The sequence below is a fragment of the Vigna umbellata genome, chromosome 11 (assembly GCF_029865625.1).
Source record: "Vigna umbellata cultivar VRB3 chromosome 11, Vumbellata_1.0, whole genome shotgun sequence".
NCBI lineage: Eukaryota > Viridiplantae > Streptophyta > Magnoliopsida > Fabales > Fabaceae > Vigna > Vigna umbellata.
In genome coordinates this window covers 6,310,981-6,328,536 of record NC_142175.1, presented here as the reverse complement: position 1 = coordinate 6,328,536, position 17,556 = coordinate 6,310,981, and the positions used below count along the sequence as shown (strand labels likewise).

The 17,556-nt window shown below is 33.3% G+C and overlaps 1 protein-coding gene across 1 annotated transcript; it reads left to right on the top strand.

The window, feature by feature from the left end:
• The first annotated feature begins 475 nt into the window (after positions 1-475).
• Positions 476-6,778, top strand: LOC124824858 (protein sym-1-like). The gene is made up of 8 exons (XM_047297359.2): positions 476-974; positions 1,243-1,330; positions 2,379-2,473; positions 2,833-2,905; positions 3,023-3,115; positions 3,220-3,306; positions 6,026-6,106; positions 6,511-6,778. Exons 1-7 carry the CDS (start codon positions 634-636, stop codon positions 6,104-6,106), a joined length of 858 nt encoding a protein of 285 aa, XP_047153315.1. The 5' UTR covers positions 476-633; the 3' UTR covers positions 6,511-6,778.
• Positions 6,779-17,556: the final 10,778 nt, after the last annotated feature.

The following is a 17,556-nucleotide window of genomic DNA, read 5'->3' as shown; positions in this document are numbered from 1 at the left end:
ATCTAATAAACATATTAAAGAGCTACTCAACCTAATAAACATATTAAAGAGCAACTCAACCTATATTTATTTAGGGCACATTCAAATATTATAACTAAATCTCGATAGTTTGATACGTTGATTATTTATTGTTATGTTACTATTATACTGTTATTATATTTTCCAAATAAATACTATTATAATAATAATATTAACTCACCTCATGTTCATCTTACAGATATAAATAACATCTTTTTTAGAGAATACTCACCTCATAATTATTTTTATTCTCACTTATAGATAAATCTTACTCTATTTAATAATATTCGAAATTAGAGATCAAGAACATAATTGAAAGAAAATAAACATGATAAGTATTTTAAACAATAATAAAAGTTTAACCATTAATCAAAATAAAGTGAGACTTTTTAATATTTAAAGTTATTTTTTAATAGTTATATGTTAGCAATAGTTGAAGAATGAAGTAAACTCTAAGGAATATACGGTAATATTTTTAATTTTTCTTTGCAGAGCACTGAGTTTGTCTTTTCCCCTGAACATAGAACTTGTTCAACCCTGCCACCAAAGTGGTGAGGGAGTGGGAGAGTGCAGCGTTTGGGTATCCATCGTTTCAGAGCGCAAAGTGAAAAGAAAATGGTGTATGGAGCATTGTGCGCCCACGCGCACAAATTCCCACTCGCTTACCGTGCCCTTAACCTCAACCTCTGTCGTCAACATGCCACGCGCCTTCACTTTCATAGTCGCTCTTTGCTCCTCTCTCACCCTTTCAACTTCAATCACACCGCCACCCCCTTCAAACCCTCCCTCCTCCGCATACGCAATTCCCGCCTCTTTTCCCTCTCCGACGGAGGCTCAGGCGGAAACGGCGCTCGTGGCAACGGTGGCTCCAACGGTCCGAATTCCGGTGGCTCTGGCGGTTCGAATTCCGGCGGCGGCGGCGGCAATGGAGGACAGAAGTGGTCCTTGTTGTCATGGTAAACAAATATCAACATGCAACCTTATGTAGCATGTGCCCTTTATTTTTGTCTAAGGTTACTGATGTCTTGTTTGGATAATAAGCACATGCAGAACAATAACATGATAATAATCATTTATTAAAAGAGTTTATTTCATTTTTTTTTTCTTTTATACGTGTTTGCCAAGAAGATTCTAACTTGTTTGCTCTGTGTATGAGAGAAACACTTAACCTTTTGTCTGAATAATATAGCTTTCTTTTGAGAATGTAACATGGTTTTACTACAGGTACTTGGCTCTACTTGAAAAATATCCTGTTGCGGTGAAAGCTCTAACTTCTGCACTTTTGAATCTAACTGGTGATTTGATTTGCCAGGTATTACACTGTTGTTCCCCTTTCTCTTTCAATTGTTTTGGTTATATTTCATTACTGTTTCAAAATGTATGATATACATAGAGACACTTTTTGCATAGAATAGAGTAGTGTTTTTACTTTTGTGCTATCTAGATATGGTTTAAGTGCTCTGCTTTATGATAATTTGTCACCTTGTTGTCTGTGACAAACATGCAAGGTTTCCCCGAGAATTTAAAAAGTTAGGGGAGATGGAGTTATGCTCAAATTCGTGAAATCAAGAGTTGTTTTGAAAAAGGATGTGATGACATGAATGGAGATTACGGAACTGGCACATAAAGAAATCCAAGCAGCCCCCTCGCGCAGTTTATTTATAACATTTATGATGAATTTACCATAAACTCAAATTGGCAGTTAGAAAATATTTTGAACATTGAGTTTAGGCTACAATTAAAAAAAGTGATGTCTTGATGGCTGGGTTGGACTATTAAGTTATTAATCCATTGCTTTGGACTCCAAATGGAAAATGAAAACCGAGAAGATTATTAAGGGGTGAGATGGAAGAGATGTAGGCATAGAGAAATCTGAAGTCTAAGTAGCGCAATGTTACTGCTATTTACCTTCCAATTATAAGCAAACATGGTTAGACCGGGATGTCATTTGCTCAAGACTGGTATAAATTTATTAAAAGACGTTACAGACTGCTACACTATTGTCACACAGACTGATAGAGTCCTTAAGATGATATATGCTTGCAAGTTGAAATATGTTATGCTCTGAAATCAACGAGAACTGGTCTAGTGGTCGCCGTACTTTGTGCCTCTGTCTTAGAAGTAAATTGATTTTTTTCTTTTTAATTTTGTTTCTGAAATTTATCTCTTGCCTTTCGAGGCATTTTTGGTCTATTCTCATTGCTAATGGTATCAAGCTTTATTTGTCATTACCTTTTATATGGATTCTAAAAGGATTACTTTTTTGGTCAATCCTTAATTTACATTTTGTAGCATTGCTTGCCTATGCTTTCATTCATATATGTTAATTTTTTTAATTAATTTAATCTTATTTTCTACAGCTTGCAATAGATCAAGTGCAGTCACTGGACTTGAAGAGGACATTTGTCTTCACTTTTCTCGGTTTTACTTTAGTGGGTCCAACATTACATTTTTGGTAATTCCCTAGAATCTATGTTGGCATGTCTGGAAAGTAGACTCTTTGTATAGCCTAATAAGTATGAATTTGTGACGTAATTTAAATAATATAATGACATCGCAACCCAACAACAGTAGTAATAAGTGCAATATGTTGTTAGGTCCTTGGTGTAGGATTTTTTAATAATGTTGATAATATTTATTCATTACCCTAATGAATATTATTAGAAGAATCCATGGAGATTGATTTCTGATATTTGTGGTGTCTATCTTTAGGAAATTTTCCGCCATGGTCACATGAGTTTGGATGAAGGCTCATTAATTTGTCAAGTCTGTCTCATTCCATTGCTCTTCCTGACATTTTTTTTTAATTTATAGGTATTTGTATCTGAGTAAATTGGTTACACTTCCTGGAGCATCAGGTGCATTTTTGCGGCTTGTACTTGATCAGGTGAGATATTTCTAATGGTCCTCCAATACACTCCCTACTCCACATTGTGTCAGTTATTAATTAATTTTGTGCTTTGTGTGATGGTTTAATTTTGAATGTTACAAAATCTTTTCACAGTTCTTATTTTCTCCCATATTCATTGGAGTTTTCTTAGCTACATTGGTGACACTTGAGGGAAATCCATCACAAGCTGTACCCAAGCTAAAACAGGTGTGTGTTTAACTTACTCGCTTTTGTTAAAATGTATTCAAAGAGTGGTTATCAATGTTGTCATGTTTATTATTGTATATTCATCTATAAATTTCATTTTGTAGGAGTGGTTCTCTGCAGTTCAAGCTAACTGGAAACTATGGATACCTTTTCAATTTCTCAACTTCAGATTTGTTCCACAACAATTTCAGGTTAGACTGGTAGACCCATGCACGCACACTGGGGATTTTACTTCAACATAAATCTGTTCACCACTATGATACATGTTGGCATTTTAATATTGAAGATCCATGTTTAATTTGACTTCACCAATGCTTAATTTTCTTTCTTGAAATTCATTTAAACGAATTGGGATTTTATTTAGTCGATTAGTCCTCGTGGAAATTCATAGTTCTTGAAAAAAGAAATTTCTATTGATCTTTCAATAGATACTCTCTGTTAGGAATGGAGAGTTTACGAGAGAAGGAATAAAACATTAAATGCCTAACTGCCTTAACTGCCTTAGCAGCTAGGAAGAGTGGGGTTTATTGGTTGTATAAATAGCAAATAAACAATTGTAGTGGGGTGTCGATTGTTTTGATTGTAGTCTAACAGGGTTTATCATCCTGAGGAGGGAGGTTAGGCTCTCTAGAGGGAGGTTATGCTCCCAAACCTAGTCCTTGTAAAGAGATTCTTTTACGGTGAATGATAGCAAAACTCATTCTTCCATTTCTGTTTCTATCTTTTGAGTGTGTTCTTGTTAGGTTCCAAACCCAGGAACCTAACAATTGGTCCGACCTGCAGTTTCGAAGTGGGGGTGAAGGATCAAGAAACTGCCGGATCCAAATTGGGCACGAAAACGATAATGGAGAGAAGTACGGAGGGGCGATTGGAGGCAATTGAGATCACTATGGAGGGGATGAAGGCGGAGTCTGCCGATGTACGAAGGGACTTACAACAGATAATGAGGATACTGGGGCTGCAGGTTAATAACACAGAGGGGCAGTCAGACGATAGCTCCGTGAACGAGAATCCATAGCAACGAGAGGAGGATGTTAGAGGCAGAGGGCTCGACGACCGCCAGGAAGATCAGAGACCGTGGTGGAAACGGGTGGATTTACCCACATTCGAAGGGCTCGAACCCCTTAGTTGGATCAATAGAGCAGAGCGATTTTTTCGATATACAGAAAGTGACGGGAGAAGAAGAAAAGGTGGAGCTCGCGTATGTTAGCATGGAGGGCAGTGCGACTTACTGGTTTAAGTTTTGGAAAGAAAAGGCCAAGAACCGTTCTTGGGAAGGCCTTAAGGCAGCCATGGTCAATCGTTTTGGAGGCGGATTCCGGGGAACGGTGTTCAAATGATTGGCGACCCTGCAGCAGGAGGGTACCGTGGAAGAGTTTGTTCGCGATTTCGAAATACTGGTAGGGAAAACCCGGGGCGTATCGGAAGAACAGGTGTTGGGCTATTTGCTCACCGGTTTGTGCGAGGACATCAAGAGGCAGGTGCGAATTCAGGACCCCCAGGAGTTGACGGTGGCGATGAGAATCGCGAGAGACGTGGAGGACGCGACGCTCAGGATGAAAGGGGGAAGTTGGAATGCGACCAAGAATTTGCAATCTTGGGAACGAGCGATCGGGGCAGAAACAAGAAACGAGATCAATTGCCCAAATCCGAGTCGACTGAGCGGGGCAGAAAGCGTACGATCGGTGAGAAGAGAAGAAGTCACAACGAGTGCCAACACTTGACCGAACGGTAACGGGGGACAACCGAACGGTATGGGCGGTAGCGACAACAAAGGCCGAACGTGAGGAACCTGCCCTATCCTGAGTTCCTGAAGAGAAAAGAAGAGGGGCGATGTTTTCGATATGGAGGACCATTCGCGCCCCGATCACCATTGTCCAGAAAGGAGGTACTCTTAGCAGAGGATGAGGAAGACGATGAAGAGGAGGATTTGCCACCACCCAAGCCTCCTGATCAAGCCGAACGGTAACGGGGGACAACCGAATGATATCAACAGGATAGACCGAGCGGCCGAATGGTATCAGCAGGAGAGACCGAGCGGACAAGTTTCCCGTTTCCAACCTTGAGGACAAGGTTGTTCGGCAGCGGGGTGTAATGCTAGGGATGGAGAGTTTACGAGAGAAGGAATAAAACATTAAATGCCTAACTGCTTTAACTGCCTTAGCAGTTAGGAAGAGCGGGGTTATTGGTTGTATAAAAATAGCAAATAAACAATTGTAGTGGGGTGTCGATTGTTTTGATTGTAGTTCTAATAGGGTTTATCATCCTGAAGGGGGAGGTTAGGCTCTCTAGAGGGAGGTTATGCTCCCAAACCCAGTCCTTGTAAAGAGATTCTTTTACGGTGAATAATAGCAAAACTCATTCTTCCATTTCTGTTTCTATCTTTTGAGTGTGTTCTTGTTAGGTTTCAAACCCAGGAATCTAACACTCTCATACTACTTTCTAATGAAGGAACTTTTTATTAACATTTCCATCTTCACCTCGCAACATATTTGGATTTCTGGGATGCATCTTTTTGGTCCCTTGTTTTCAAGTATTATATCATATGAAAATGGGATGCCATTTGGCTTTCTTAGTCGGTTGACAAGGCTTCCCAGTCGTTAGCAGTTCATTGTTCCATTTTTTTATGTAAAGCAAACATTTACACTCACACACATATACTCTTTACTCAAAGTTCTTTAATTACATTGAGAAGTTCTCAAATGTCTAAAATCAGTGGAATGGAGCTATCTTTGGTTATGCTTGTTGACATTTCAGATGGATATATTTCGTCTTACCCTACCAGATTGTATTTGCTGTTGATAGTATTCCTTGGCAATAGAAACTAATGCTTTCTTCAATATTCTTATATTTGCTTCTCCATTTTATTAATGTTATTGTGGAGTTTAAAGTAAATGAACATAATTTCAGGTCCTTGCTGCTAATGTTATTGCTTTGGCTTGGAATGTCATTCTCTCATTTAAGGCACACAAAGAGGTTCTTCCAAAATAGGTAAGCTTTATGTTCCTTGAATGCACAAGACCTAAGTTTTAGTAACTAGCCTTTTGACCTTAGGAATTGAAATATACACGAACTTGAGGCAAGGAGAAATTCCTAGGATCTTTCCTAAGAATAGCTTCATCATTAAGTAGTTGCAAAGGTGGTGTTTCTGTAATTAAAAGTGAAAATACAATATTCTTCAAATGACCATTGGCAATTATAAAGTTACTCAGTACTATAATATCTAACAGTTCACTTTCAACGAAGAATAATTAGGACACTTAAAAAAAAAACAGAATAGTTATCCTGAGTGATTCAATTAACAAAAACCATCTTGTAGTCGGGTGATGTAAAAGAAAATCCTATTTTTATGGATATATAATGCTGACTTTGTACTTTCAATCTTTATTTTACAGCTTGGTAGAGAGTGCACAATGCTGCTGTAACTGCATAATAGTTGACAATATTAATCAGTTTATGTCCGTTGATAGACAGAGCTTGAAAGGATGCTGCATGAGCTATATGTTGGTTTTTAAATGTTTTTATAATTTACACAAACATGAAGACTTGTACATACTCGTGGAATTTTTGTTTGGTCATAACAGTTTCTTGTTGATTGGCTTGACTGTAATTTTTATAACTATGTTTTGGTCTATGCTAAATATCGATTGCTTATGTTTTTAAGCTTTTTCTATTTTTATATTTGACCATTCCATTATTTATTTTTACCAAAAATATTCAAATTTTTAATCTTTTATGCAAATATTTGTAAGGTTTATGATGAATTTAGAATATAAAATCATTTAAAAGTTTGGAAGCATAACACTTAATAGAAATTGTAATTTTTTGAAGTGTTTCATGGCGTTATATTTACGGTTCAAATAAGAAATATTATAGTTGGTTCTTTCTTCGTGCATGAAGATTATTGGGCTGTAACTTCATGTACCTCCATTTTTTTCCTGCACTCCCATACAGCTGACACAATTAGTTTTCATTAAAATTATAATAAAAGATAAAAGTTACATCTAATGTTCTAGTTTTTTAATATATTTTAGGATGCAGAAATATTTTGGAATGTATATTTTAAAATATATTAAAAAGTATATTTTGAATTGCATAAGATAAGAAGAAGAAAATGAAAATATGTACACCTCTCAAATTAGAGTTTTTAATACATTTTAATAAATGAAGGTGAGGAAGAAAAAAAGAGGTGCGAGAAGAAATTTTGATTACTAAATGCACCTTAAACTGAAAAGATTACCCTTCATACTGGGTCGCGCAATGTTTATCATAATTGCTGTCATTGCCATCCTTATTGCCTAGGCATTTTCATCTTTAACAATGGTTTTTAAGTAACTAATAAGAAAATTTTAGTTTCTATATTAGTGGAATTTACATCGATTGTATAATGTTAAAAATAATTTCTATAAATAAATCTCTTTCGTACTAGTTTATTTAAAAATAAAATAAAATTTTAGAATAATCAAACTATTAGTTGTAAGGATTATCTTGGGATAATGGGGTTGACCTAGTGGTTCCAAGATCGATTTCTACATTATTAAAATTAATATTTGACTGATGAAATCCACGTCCCCAACACAAACTAGTCTTTGATTATTATTATTTACTTTGAAATATTGTGTGGACTATGTTTATGAAAAAAATTATAATCTTTTAAGCCTAGTACGTTATTTTCATTAGTTACCCTTTCTAAAATAGTTAAAAAAAATATCACAATCTATATTAGGAAACTATGTAAAGTAAATGCTATACAGAATTCTTGATAAATATTTCAGATAATTTTATTATTATAGAAATATTGTTATAAAAGAACTGGACTAGATTAGAATGACCATACTCCTTTTCTCCCAAGTCATAGTCCGGTGTTTTATTCTTCACCTCTGACCCTTTCATCCTACACCTCAATTTCTATAAATACCTTCTAATTAATAGAGGTGGTTATAAATTAAAAATGATTTAGTGAAAAATTTTGTTCAGACATTAAATGAAGCTTTCAAAACTTTCTAAGACCTGTACCCCATTTCACCTCTTGAGTGTCTGCACCCCTCACCTTATTTCATTTAATGTTCTCCGTTCTCATCTAGTGCATGATTTTATATTTTAAGATTTAAATATGTTACATCCAATAAATAAATAAATAAATAAATAAATAAATATATATATATATATATATATATATATATATATATATATATATATATATATATATATATATATATATATATATATATATATATATATATATATATATATATATATATATATATATATATATATACGAGAAAGAGTAATCCTTCAAAAACACGAATATGAAAATATGGAAATCATAACATCGAATGTCTATCAGATGTAGATATCCGATACTGGAAAAATAAATGTAGACATCCAATGCAGAAAGAATGAGATGTTCATATCCAATTCTTGTTTTAAATGTTTCGTTATATTAGTTTTATATTTATTGTATTAGTTTATATTTTATTTTTTAACTTTTGTATGAATTTATAAATATTTAATTAGATAATTTTTAATATTAAAAATGATTTGTATGAATTTATTAAATATAATAAAAAAATTGAAAAAATAAAATTAATATGAAATGTATATATCATATATGAAAATTTTAAAAAAATATCAGATTTGAATATCCGATTCTCTCTATCAAAATATTGAAAGCTAATAAAAAAAATTGGATTTCCGATAAAGTAACATTCGGATATTTTATTTTTGTTAAATTCGAATTATGACATTGTTAGTCCATTTTTTTTTTTTATAATTTATTAGCTTTTAGATATTTCACAAAAACAATTTCACATGTTAACTCTTTTACATAAAAAAAATAATTTCATAAAAAAATAATTTCGTAAAATAGTAATTTTTTCACAAGCAATATTTTATACAAAAATTTTCACATGCAATTTTGAATAATTTTTTATGAATTTCTTTAATTTCGTAAAAAAAATTTAATGTTTAAAATGCATATGAAAAAATTGGTATTTAAAATACAAACTAAAAACTTTCATTAAAAAATTTAATTAATTCAAAATATTTAAATAATTATAAAATCCTAATATTTCATTTGAAAAGTAACAAAATATCTTAAAATTATAAAAAAAGTAAAAGAACTATAAAACAAATTAAACATCAAATAATTCAAAACAAAAATTTAATCAAATTAATTAATTAAATAATTTATTATTACAAATCAAATACTTTAAATTCTAAAAAAAATTAAAATAAATAAATAAATATTAAATAATTACAAACTAAATTTTTTAATTCAAAATAATTTTAATTAATTAAAACATTTATATAATTATAAAATCTTAATATTTCATTAAAAAGAATAACTAAATATTTTTAAATTATAAAAAATTAAAAAACTATAAAACAAATAAAACATTAATTAATTCAAATAAACAAAATTTAATCAAAATATAATAATTAATTAATTAATTAATTAGAATAATAGACTGTGTGAGGGTTGTGCGAGAAAAAAAAATGAAAGAACCATACATGGAGAAAACGAATAGGAAGTGAAAAGGGAGAGAGAAATGAGAAATGAGTATGCAGGAAAAAGAGAACTGTTTTAATATTCAGAAATAATCTTTGATCAAATTCCTTTTTATTTTTATAAATTTATTAACATTTTAATTGCATGATAAAATGAGAATTTTAAAAAATATTGAAGGTGGATGTTGAAGCTCTTGGAGGTGGAGGATAAAATGTCTATACTTTCTATGTGAACCCATACTTTCTAGGTAATTAGGCTTGGTGCATTTGGGCCCACCGTTTTCGCATTATTACCTTGGTCATTGCCACTTCCTTGCTATTATTGTCTCTTGCCTTGTTATTATCCTAATTTGTATATGAATTAATAAAAATATATATTTTTGCCTTGTTATTACCCTAATTTGTATATGAATTAATAAAAATATATATTTTGTACTGAACAATTTAAAAATTACTTTTTCATAAAAAAGTTTAGATGGTACAATTTAGAAGAAAAATTTCAATTATATGACTCAAATTAAAAAAAAAATGACTTTTGAATTTGGAAGATACTTCTTGAAAGCTTTTTCCATATAAAAATAATTTTTAAATTGCATAATTTAAAAGAAAAAAAATTTAAAAGTTAAAAAGAATTTTTAAATTGTATAATTTATTTATTTTTCATAAAAAAAATAACTTCCAAATTTTATGATCCAAAAATAGAAAGAAAGACTTTTTCACTCCGTAAATTTTCAATTCACATAATTTAAAAGTAAACTTTTGAGATATTTTCATATTCATACATTCATAAATGTACATACTCGACCCAATAAAGATAGTAGTCTAACAAGACCCATTCAACAATTACCATAAGACCCAAGAAAATATTTACATGAAATAAAATAGATAAGGTTTAATACCACTGTTGGTTCCTATTTACGTCAACTTTGTTCGATGTGAGACTCATTTTTTTTCGAATGTTCAATGTAATTTCTAATTTCATAATTTATGTTAAATTTGATCCTTTTTACTGACGACGTTTAAATCGTTAACGACAAAATGTCTACAACACCAATCAGTGAATTACATGACAGTTATTGACTAACTTGGCTAGGACCAGAGTTGACTAAGGATAGTCGTGCCAATGAGGGCTTGGCATGTGGCTACCCCTTTCTTCACCCAAAAATTTGGGTTTCAGATTTGCATTTGTAGATTGGGGAAAAACTTTCTCCTTCATGTACAAGAAATAATGGAATTAGATAGGAACATTATATACGGATCTAGAGTCGTATGTAAAGTAGGTATTATATACGAAAATTATGTATGAATGTTAAAGAAAGGCGTTATATACGAATATTATATACGATTTTTTATATACGAATTATCCGTATATAAAATCCGTATATAATGTTGGCGCGGGGTGGCAGGAAAATTACCCAAGGATAGGATCCGTATATAACCTGTATTATCCGTATGTAGTTAGAACCAAGTGTTATGTGCGAATATTATATACGGATTTGGGAAATAATTTTAAAAAAATGTATTTCTGATTACGTGGAAGCTGGGACCATATATTCACTCTCATTTGTGAAGCTCGAGCTTTCCTCTCTTTTGAACCCTGGTGCTTTCTTTTCTCTCTCGAACCCTGTCGCATTCCCTCTATCGAGCCCTTTCGGTCTGGTTGTTGTTGTCGTCTCGATCCCTCTTCGGTGTGGCTTTGGTTCTTCGTCGTCTTTCTCTCTCGAACTATGTCCTTCATCAATCCTTCATCAAACATTGTCGTTGGGCCTCATTGTTCGGTGCGGTGCCTAGTTGGGTGCTGAAAGAGTAGCTTCATCTGGTAAGTAAACCGTAATGCTTAGTAATTGTTTAATGGTGAAAATCGTGAACCCTAATCTCATTTTTGTGTGTTTTATTTGTCACATCATGTTTATATATATATATATATATATATATATATATATATATATATATATATATATAGCGTAGTTGGAAGAAAAAGGAAAGAAGGGTAGAGTGATTGTGGAAGGGCCTTAGGTTAAACGAAGAGCTACATGAGTTGATATGAGTAAGAGGTAGTGGTGTAAGCTAGTTAAGAACAACGAGAATGAGCGAATGAGAATAGTTTATAGGACGAAGGGTTTTTGGGTTGAGTGAGGTGTGAACATTGAAGGGAAAGAGAGTCGATTGGTAGAATAATTATGGAGAAAGGAGGTGGTGGGTGTAGGTGTTGTGGGAAAGAAGTATGAGTGGAAGAGAGGGAGAAGTTGGTAGGTTGCAGGTGAAGGACTTAGTAGTGAGAGTGCCTCAGGTTGGGTAGCATGAATGAAATAATGTGTCAAGGGCTTAGTTTCTCATCGTGGTTATGTTTGGGAAATAAAGATACAATAAGAAAGGGTTCGGCATGTGCAGGGAACATGCAAGGAATATTGTAACTAGGAAATATAGTTGGTTTTAGGGTGGAGATGATTCTAGGGGTCATAGTGAGTTTAAGGGTAAATTATTTGGGAAGAATAATGGTGGTATAGGGGTATAAAGGATTATATAAGGGTTGAACAGGGAATGGGTATACATTCATTAGATTGTACTAACTAACCCTAAACATATATATAACTAAGCTTAATTAAGTGCATAACCAGCCATAACAAACCTCTCAAACTCCATTGTGAAGGGTCTCAGCTCTTGAAACGATGCATGTATTCTTCATGTGCTTTTTCAAATCATAATTGTAAACAAAAGCATTACAATTACTAGAATTTTCCACTGTTTTCAGTGGCAGCAGCTGGAAGAGATAGTCTTAGCTCCAAATATGGTTCTGTGGTGTTGAAGGATGTTCCACCAAGGTCTATTACTGTTAAATGTTTATAAGTAATTTAGAAGTGCCACTCTATTTTAGAAGTAATTTAGAAAAACTTGGCATCACCACAACTTTGTGACGTTAGTCATGATGATATTGATGATACGTTTCATGATGCTGTTGTCGAATTCGATCACTCCCAACTTGGTGACTCAAGTTTGGTCAATCAACTGCAAAGCAATCCAACTGACAATCTTGTTAATTCTAAGCTTTCACATATTAACCCTGAAAGTGAACTTTCATCTGCTAAAGCAGCAATGGAAGTGTCTCAACATTCTTCTGTTGAAACTCATGAGGTTTTTATACAGAATGGTGATTGTAGTGTTGTTGTATAGGGTACATACCTTACAATATTGTAGAGAAGCAAATTTTTTTAGGCTGACTCCATTTAAGGTGTTATATCGTGCCTTGTATAATTATTTATATTCATTTTTTGATGCATAGCTTGCACTTCCTCCTATGCTTTTGTGAATTAACGTTCATGAAATGCAGCTCAATTCCCAAGGCATCATCAATACCATAGAAGAAAATGTGACCATGCAAGCATTAGATATGGTAAATTTGTACTTTATATTAATCTTAACCATAGTTTAGTGCCATGGGAAGATCAGATGGGACTAGTGTGATTATGTAGTATCTCAAAGACTGCGTATAGTGAAGGAAAGAAAGAGTTATAAAGTTGTCTTCCAAAAATTGTTTTCCTCGTTAAAATATAAAATAAGTTGCTTTTAGTGTTAAATATCATCTAAGAGATGGTCTTTAATTGGTCATTCTCAAATCTAAGTTTTGTTTATTAACATTGGCCGAGGGTACTTATGAAAGGTTCTATGACACTAAAGTAGTTTAGTTCAGATTATAAGAAACCTACTTTTTTTATTTCAAACTACTATTTATAGATTTTGTGATGAACTAACATAATGGGTATCTTGGGATTAAAGACATCACCCATCAAACCATCTAAGCAGCAGTAAACTAAATGAAACATGTATATTGAATTACCATGCATCAATATGGAAATTCATAATCCTCTATTATAGCATGCATCTTTACATGCCAACCAAATAACTCAGTCACAACATTTTTACTTTAAGCAGACACAGTTCTATGTGGTTGTCTTGTTGATAGTAGGAGGATATTTGCTATAATTCATTGCTAATTAAGTTTACTACAACCAATTTGATATAAACTTTGCAATCCTTATATCCTTATGATCTAAAAACAACCAACACAAACAAAATTGTATTAGAAAAGTTGACAGATTATTAAACCTGTTAAACTTTATTATGCATATAAATGACTTTATTACAAATGATAAATTTATTTGAATGATTTGGAAACATTTTTCTCCACAAACGAATAGAGCCTGAAACACTAAAATGTTCACATTCACATGCTTATAAAAATATATGTTCTTTTGTGTTCCTTTGAGTAGTGTAACATTTTTCTCCAAATAATTTTAAGTAAATTCATGCTTTGTGTTGGCTGTACCTGTATGCAGTAATTTCTTCCTTTCACTTGATAATTTATTCACTCTGTTCCAGGGTCCAGGACCTGATTCTCGCATTGTATATATTGGTGATGCTTTTGATCTTTTTCACGTTGGACATGTGGAGGTATAATTTAAAAACTCTGTTACTTATACCTAAAAGTAGACTTTTATTGAAAATATCTCAGCTTAGTAATATATTGATTGTAAGCTGTTTGTAATTGCTAGGGATCTTGAGGCTTGATAGGGTTTACAGCTTTAGGTTTCTTTAATTGCTTGTTTTTAACTTCTCAAGTAAGTTTTCAAGACAAAAGGTAAGAGTATTGACAATTGAACTTATATATAATGCATACCTATGTCATTCATAGAGTTTATTTTCATTCAAGCATATAATATGAATATACTTTAACATTTTGTAAAGTTTGGAATGTAATGTGGTAAAATAAATCATAATTATGATAATGCATTTTTGGTTTTGTATAATTGATATACTATTTTGATGGTTGAACCTTGTCTTAGCACAAGTTCCCATAGTCAAACCCCTTTCTTGTAGTTTAAGGTTTCACATAAGTTATTTATAAAGTGATGGCCTTTCATTAACATGTTTTTACTCTATTTCTTTGGAATTTGGTTGCTATGCGGATCAACCTTGCCTTGAACCAAACTTGCTTCATTTGTGTCATCCATTAGTTGGTTTATATTAGAAGGTTCTCCTTGGTCTGTACTGTATTTTAGACCTGTTTATGAGGAAACCAATGCTTGTTTGACTTACATTGTAAGATAGAGACATGTAGAAAAACATTGTAAGATAGAGAGAAGATGACCTAAATTAATTTAGGTTATTCTTTAGGAAGCCATTTGATAGGGCACGTGTCCTAATATAGAGACGTGTATTAACCGTTGGCTAATTGTTTTGTAATCGATTTATGTACAAAACATGGATCAGGCTCCACCAAGTCGTTCATGGATGTACGATAGGTGTCATAGATGAAGAGGTGCTTTGAAAGAGTCTTTTGTATTGGGTGTTGAAGAGTTTATAAGTAAAGCTTGTGAAGAAGAACGTTATCGTAGAGAAGGGGGTCTTCGATGTCCATGTTTAAAGTGCGATTGTACAAAGATTCTGCACGAAAGAATTGTGAAGGTTCACCTCTACAAGAACGGTTTCAAGCCTAATTATTTCATTTAGGAGGATCATGGGGAAAGAATGCCAGAAGATGATGTACAAAATCGTGAAAGTTGGATGACTGTAGAGACGGAAGGTGGTCAAATTAACCAATTTATGACAATGGAAGATATGGTGCATGATGCTCTTAGGCAAAATGAGTCGTGCCAAGCATCTACTTCAAATAACATTGAAGAGGCTCCAAATGAAGAAACACAAAGGTTTTATAATTTTTTGTTGGATGCACCAGACATTGTATGAAGGAGCATCAGAATTGAAATTATCAATGTGTGCCAGGCTATTAGCTTGCAAGTCGAATTGAAATATTCCTAACCAATGCATAGATTTTATTGAAAAAATGGTTATGGATGCAACACCCATCAAATCAGGTTTGCCTAAAACATTCTACGATGCAAAAAAGTGTGTATCAAAGTTGGGATTACATTCACAGAGAATTGATTGTTGCGTGGATGGTTGCATGCTCTTCTATGATAATGAATATGGTAAGAATGATGACACGTTGCTTAAATGAAAATTTTTTGGAAAGCCAAGATATCAACCACGTAACACGAGAGTAATTACTACAAAACAGGTTCCTATGAAATCAATGCTCTATTTGCCATTAATTCCCAGACTATAAAGAATGTATGCCTCAACACAAATTGCAGGACAAGTCCACATTGCATGGAGCATACAAAGGCTTTTAGATTATATCATGGGGCAAAATATTCCTAGTTTGACTCCCATCGGAGGTTTTTACCAAATGACCATGCCTTTAGGAGGAATAGGAATGCTTTCAAGAAGGGGGAAGTGGAGATGGATGACGCACCACCATATCTTACGGGAGCACAAGTTTGGAATAGAATCAATGGTTTTTCTAAAATAACTGAAAATGGTGCACCAAGAATTGACTGATACGGTGAATGGCATAATTGGACGAAAAAAAGCATCTTTTAGGATCTACCCTATTGGAAGGATAATTTGTTAAGGCATAATCTTGAATTCTATGGAACATCTCCCTATCCATCTTCCATATGAGGCAAGACTTGGTGGACCAGTCCACTATAGGTGAATGTACCCATTTGAAAGGTGACAATATGACATCTTATTGTTCAATTTACTAGGCATAATTCAAAAATCCTAACATACCAGTTTCAAAATTGTAGGTTCATGGGATATGCTAAATGTTCAGTTAAGAATAAAGCTAAGGTTGAAGGATCTATTTGCGCATCATACTTGCATAGAGAGACAACTCATTTTTGTTCCCACTATTTCAAAAACTTCATGTTAACACCACGAAGTAGTAGAAATGAACTAGAGACTGAAATAGAAAGCCTTACGACAACATTATCAATGTTTGACCGTCTTGGCCATCATTCTGGGACGGAATCAACTCATTGGTTAAGTGATGAAGAATTCAGATAAGCTCATGTTCATGAATTGATCAATTGCAATGAAGTTCAACCTTACCTTGAGTAAGCCTCCAAAATCATTTATATTTCCCAATTATTTCATTTGATATATTTAATTGTCTTTTATCTAATCTCATCATACATGTCGACAACTCATTCTTACATACCTATCAATTATCTGAGTCAAACAGTTCAGCATACATAGATGCTAATTTCCCATTGTGGTTCAGCCAAAAAGTACGACTTCCAATCATTCTTACACATTCATTTCTTCCTTAATTCTTTAATCATTACATTGTTGAATAGGTTCATATCCTTTATGGTTGTAGGTTCATAACTATCCTTTATGTGTGAGGAACCAACATCTTAGAGATTTATCACTTGCTCCTTTAAGGTGTGTAAAGGAATGGCACACCTTCTTTGCTAATGGATACAAATTTCGTACCCATGCATGGAGTCAGGGCCAAAGGACAATAAATGATGGGGTTCATGTTAAAGGGCTAACAGAAGGAGGTCAAGATGATTTCTATGGTGTCATTAAACACATCTATGAGTTTAGAATACAATTCAACAACCACTAAAAAGAAAATTATATTATTTTATTGCGATTGGTTTGATCCATTGAGAGTAGGTACAAGGGTGGATTCAAAGTATTGCATTGTGGATATTCGAATGGATAAAAGATGTGTTGTTTGATCCTTTTATAAAACCACATAATGTACAACAAGTGTATTATGTACCATATCCTACATCTCGCACGGACAAACGAGGTTGGTGTGTTGCGATAAAAACGAAGCCTAGAGGTCGCATTGATTCTAATGATGTAGAAGTCGATGTGCCATACCAAGTGGAGGAAATGTCACATGTTAATGATGTCATTGAAATTGAAGAAGTAGTCCGATACAAGATGTAGAAGCTGGTCTGAAGAAGTCGACCCCAACAATATTTCATCATTTCAAGTGCCAATGGATGAAGAAAACAACTGAATCAGAAGAATACAATGAAGAGGGACAGGGTGAAGATGACAATGAAGAT

Excerpts from the sequence above, each read along its gene's own strand:
- LOC124824858 (XM_047297359.2), top strand. The coding sequence starts at position 634 with ATGGTGTATGGAGCATTGTGCGCCCACGCGCACAAATTCCCACTCGCT. Across the intron at positions 975-1,242 it reads AAGTGGTCCTTGTTGTCATG|GTACTTGGCTCTACTTGAAA; the intron begins GTAAACAAATAT and ends GTTTTACTACAG. Across the intron at positions 3,116-3,219 it reads CTGTACCCAAGCTAAAACAG|GAGTGGTTCTCTGCAGTTCA; the intron begins GTGTGTGTTTAA and ends TTCATTTTGTAG.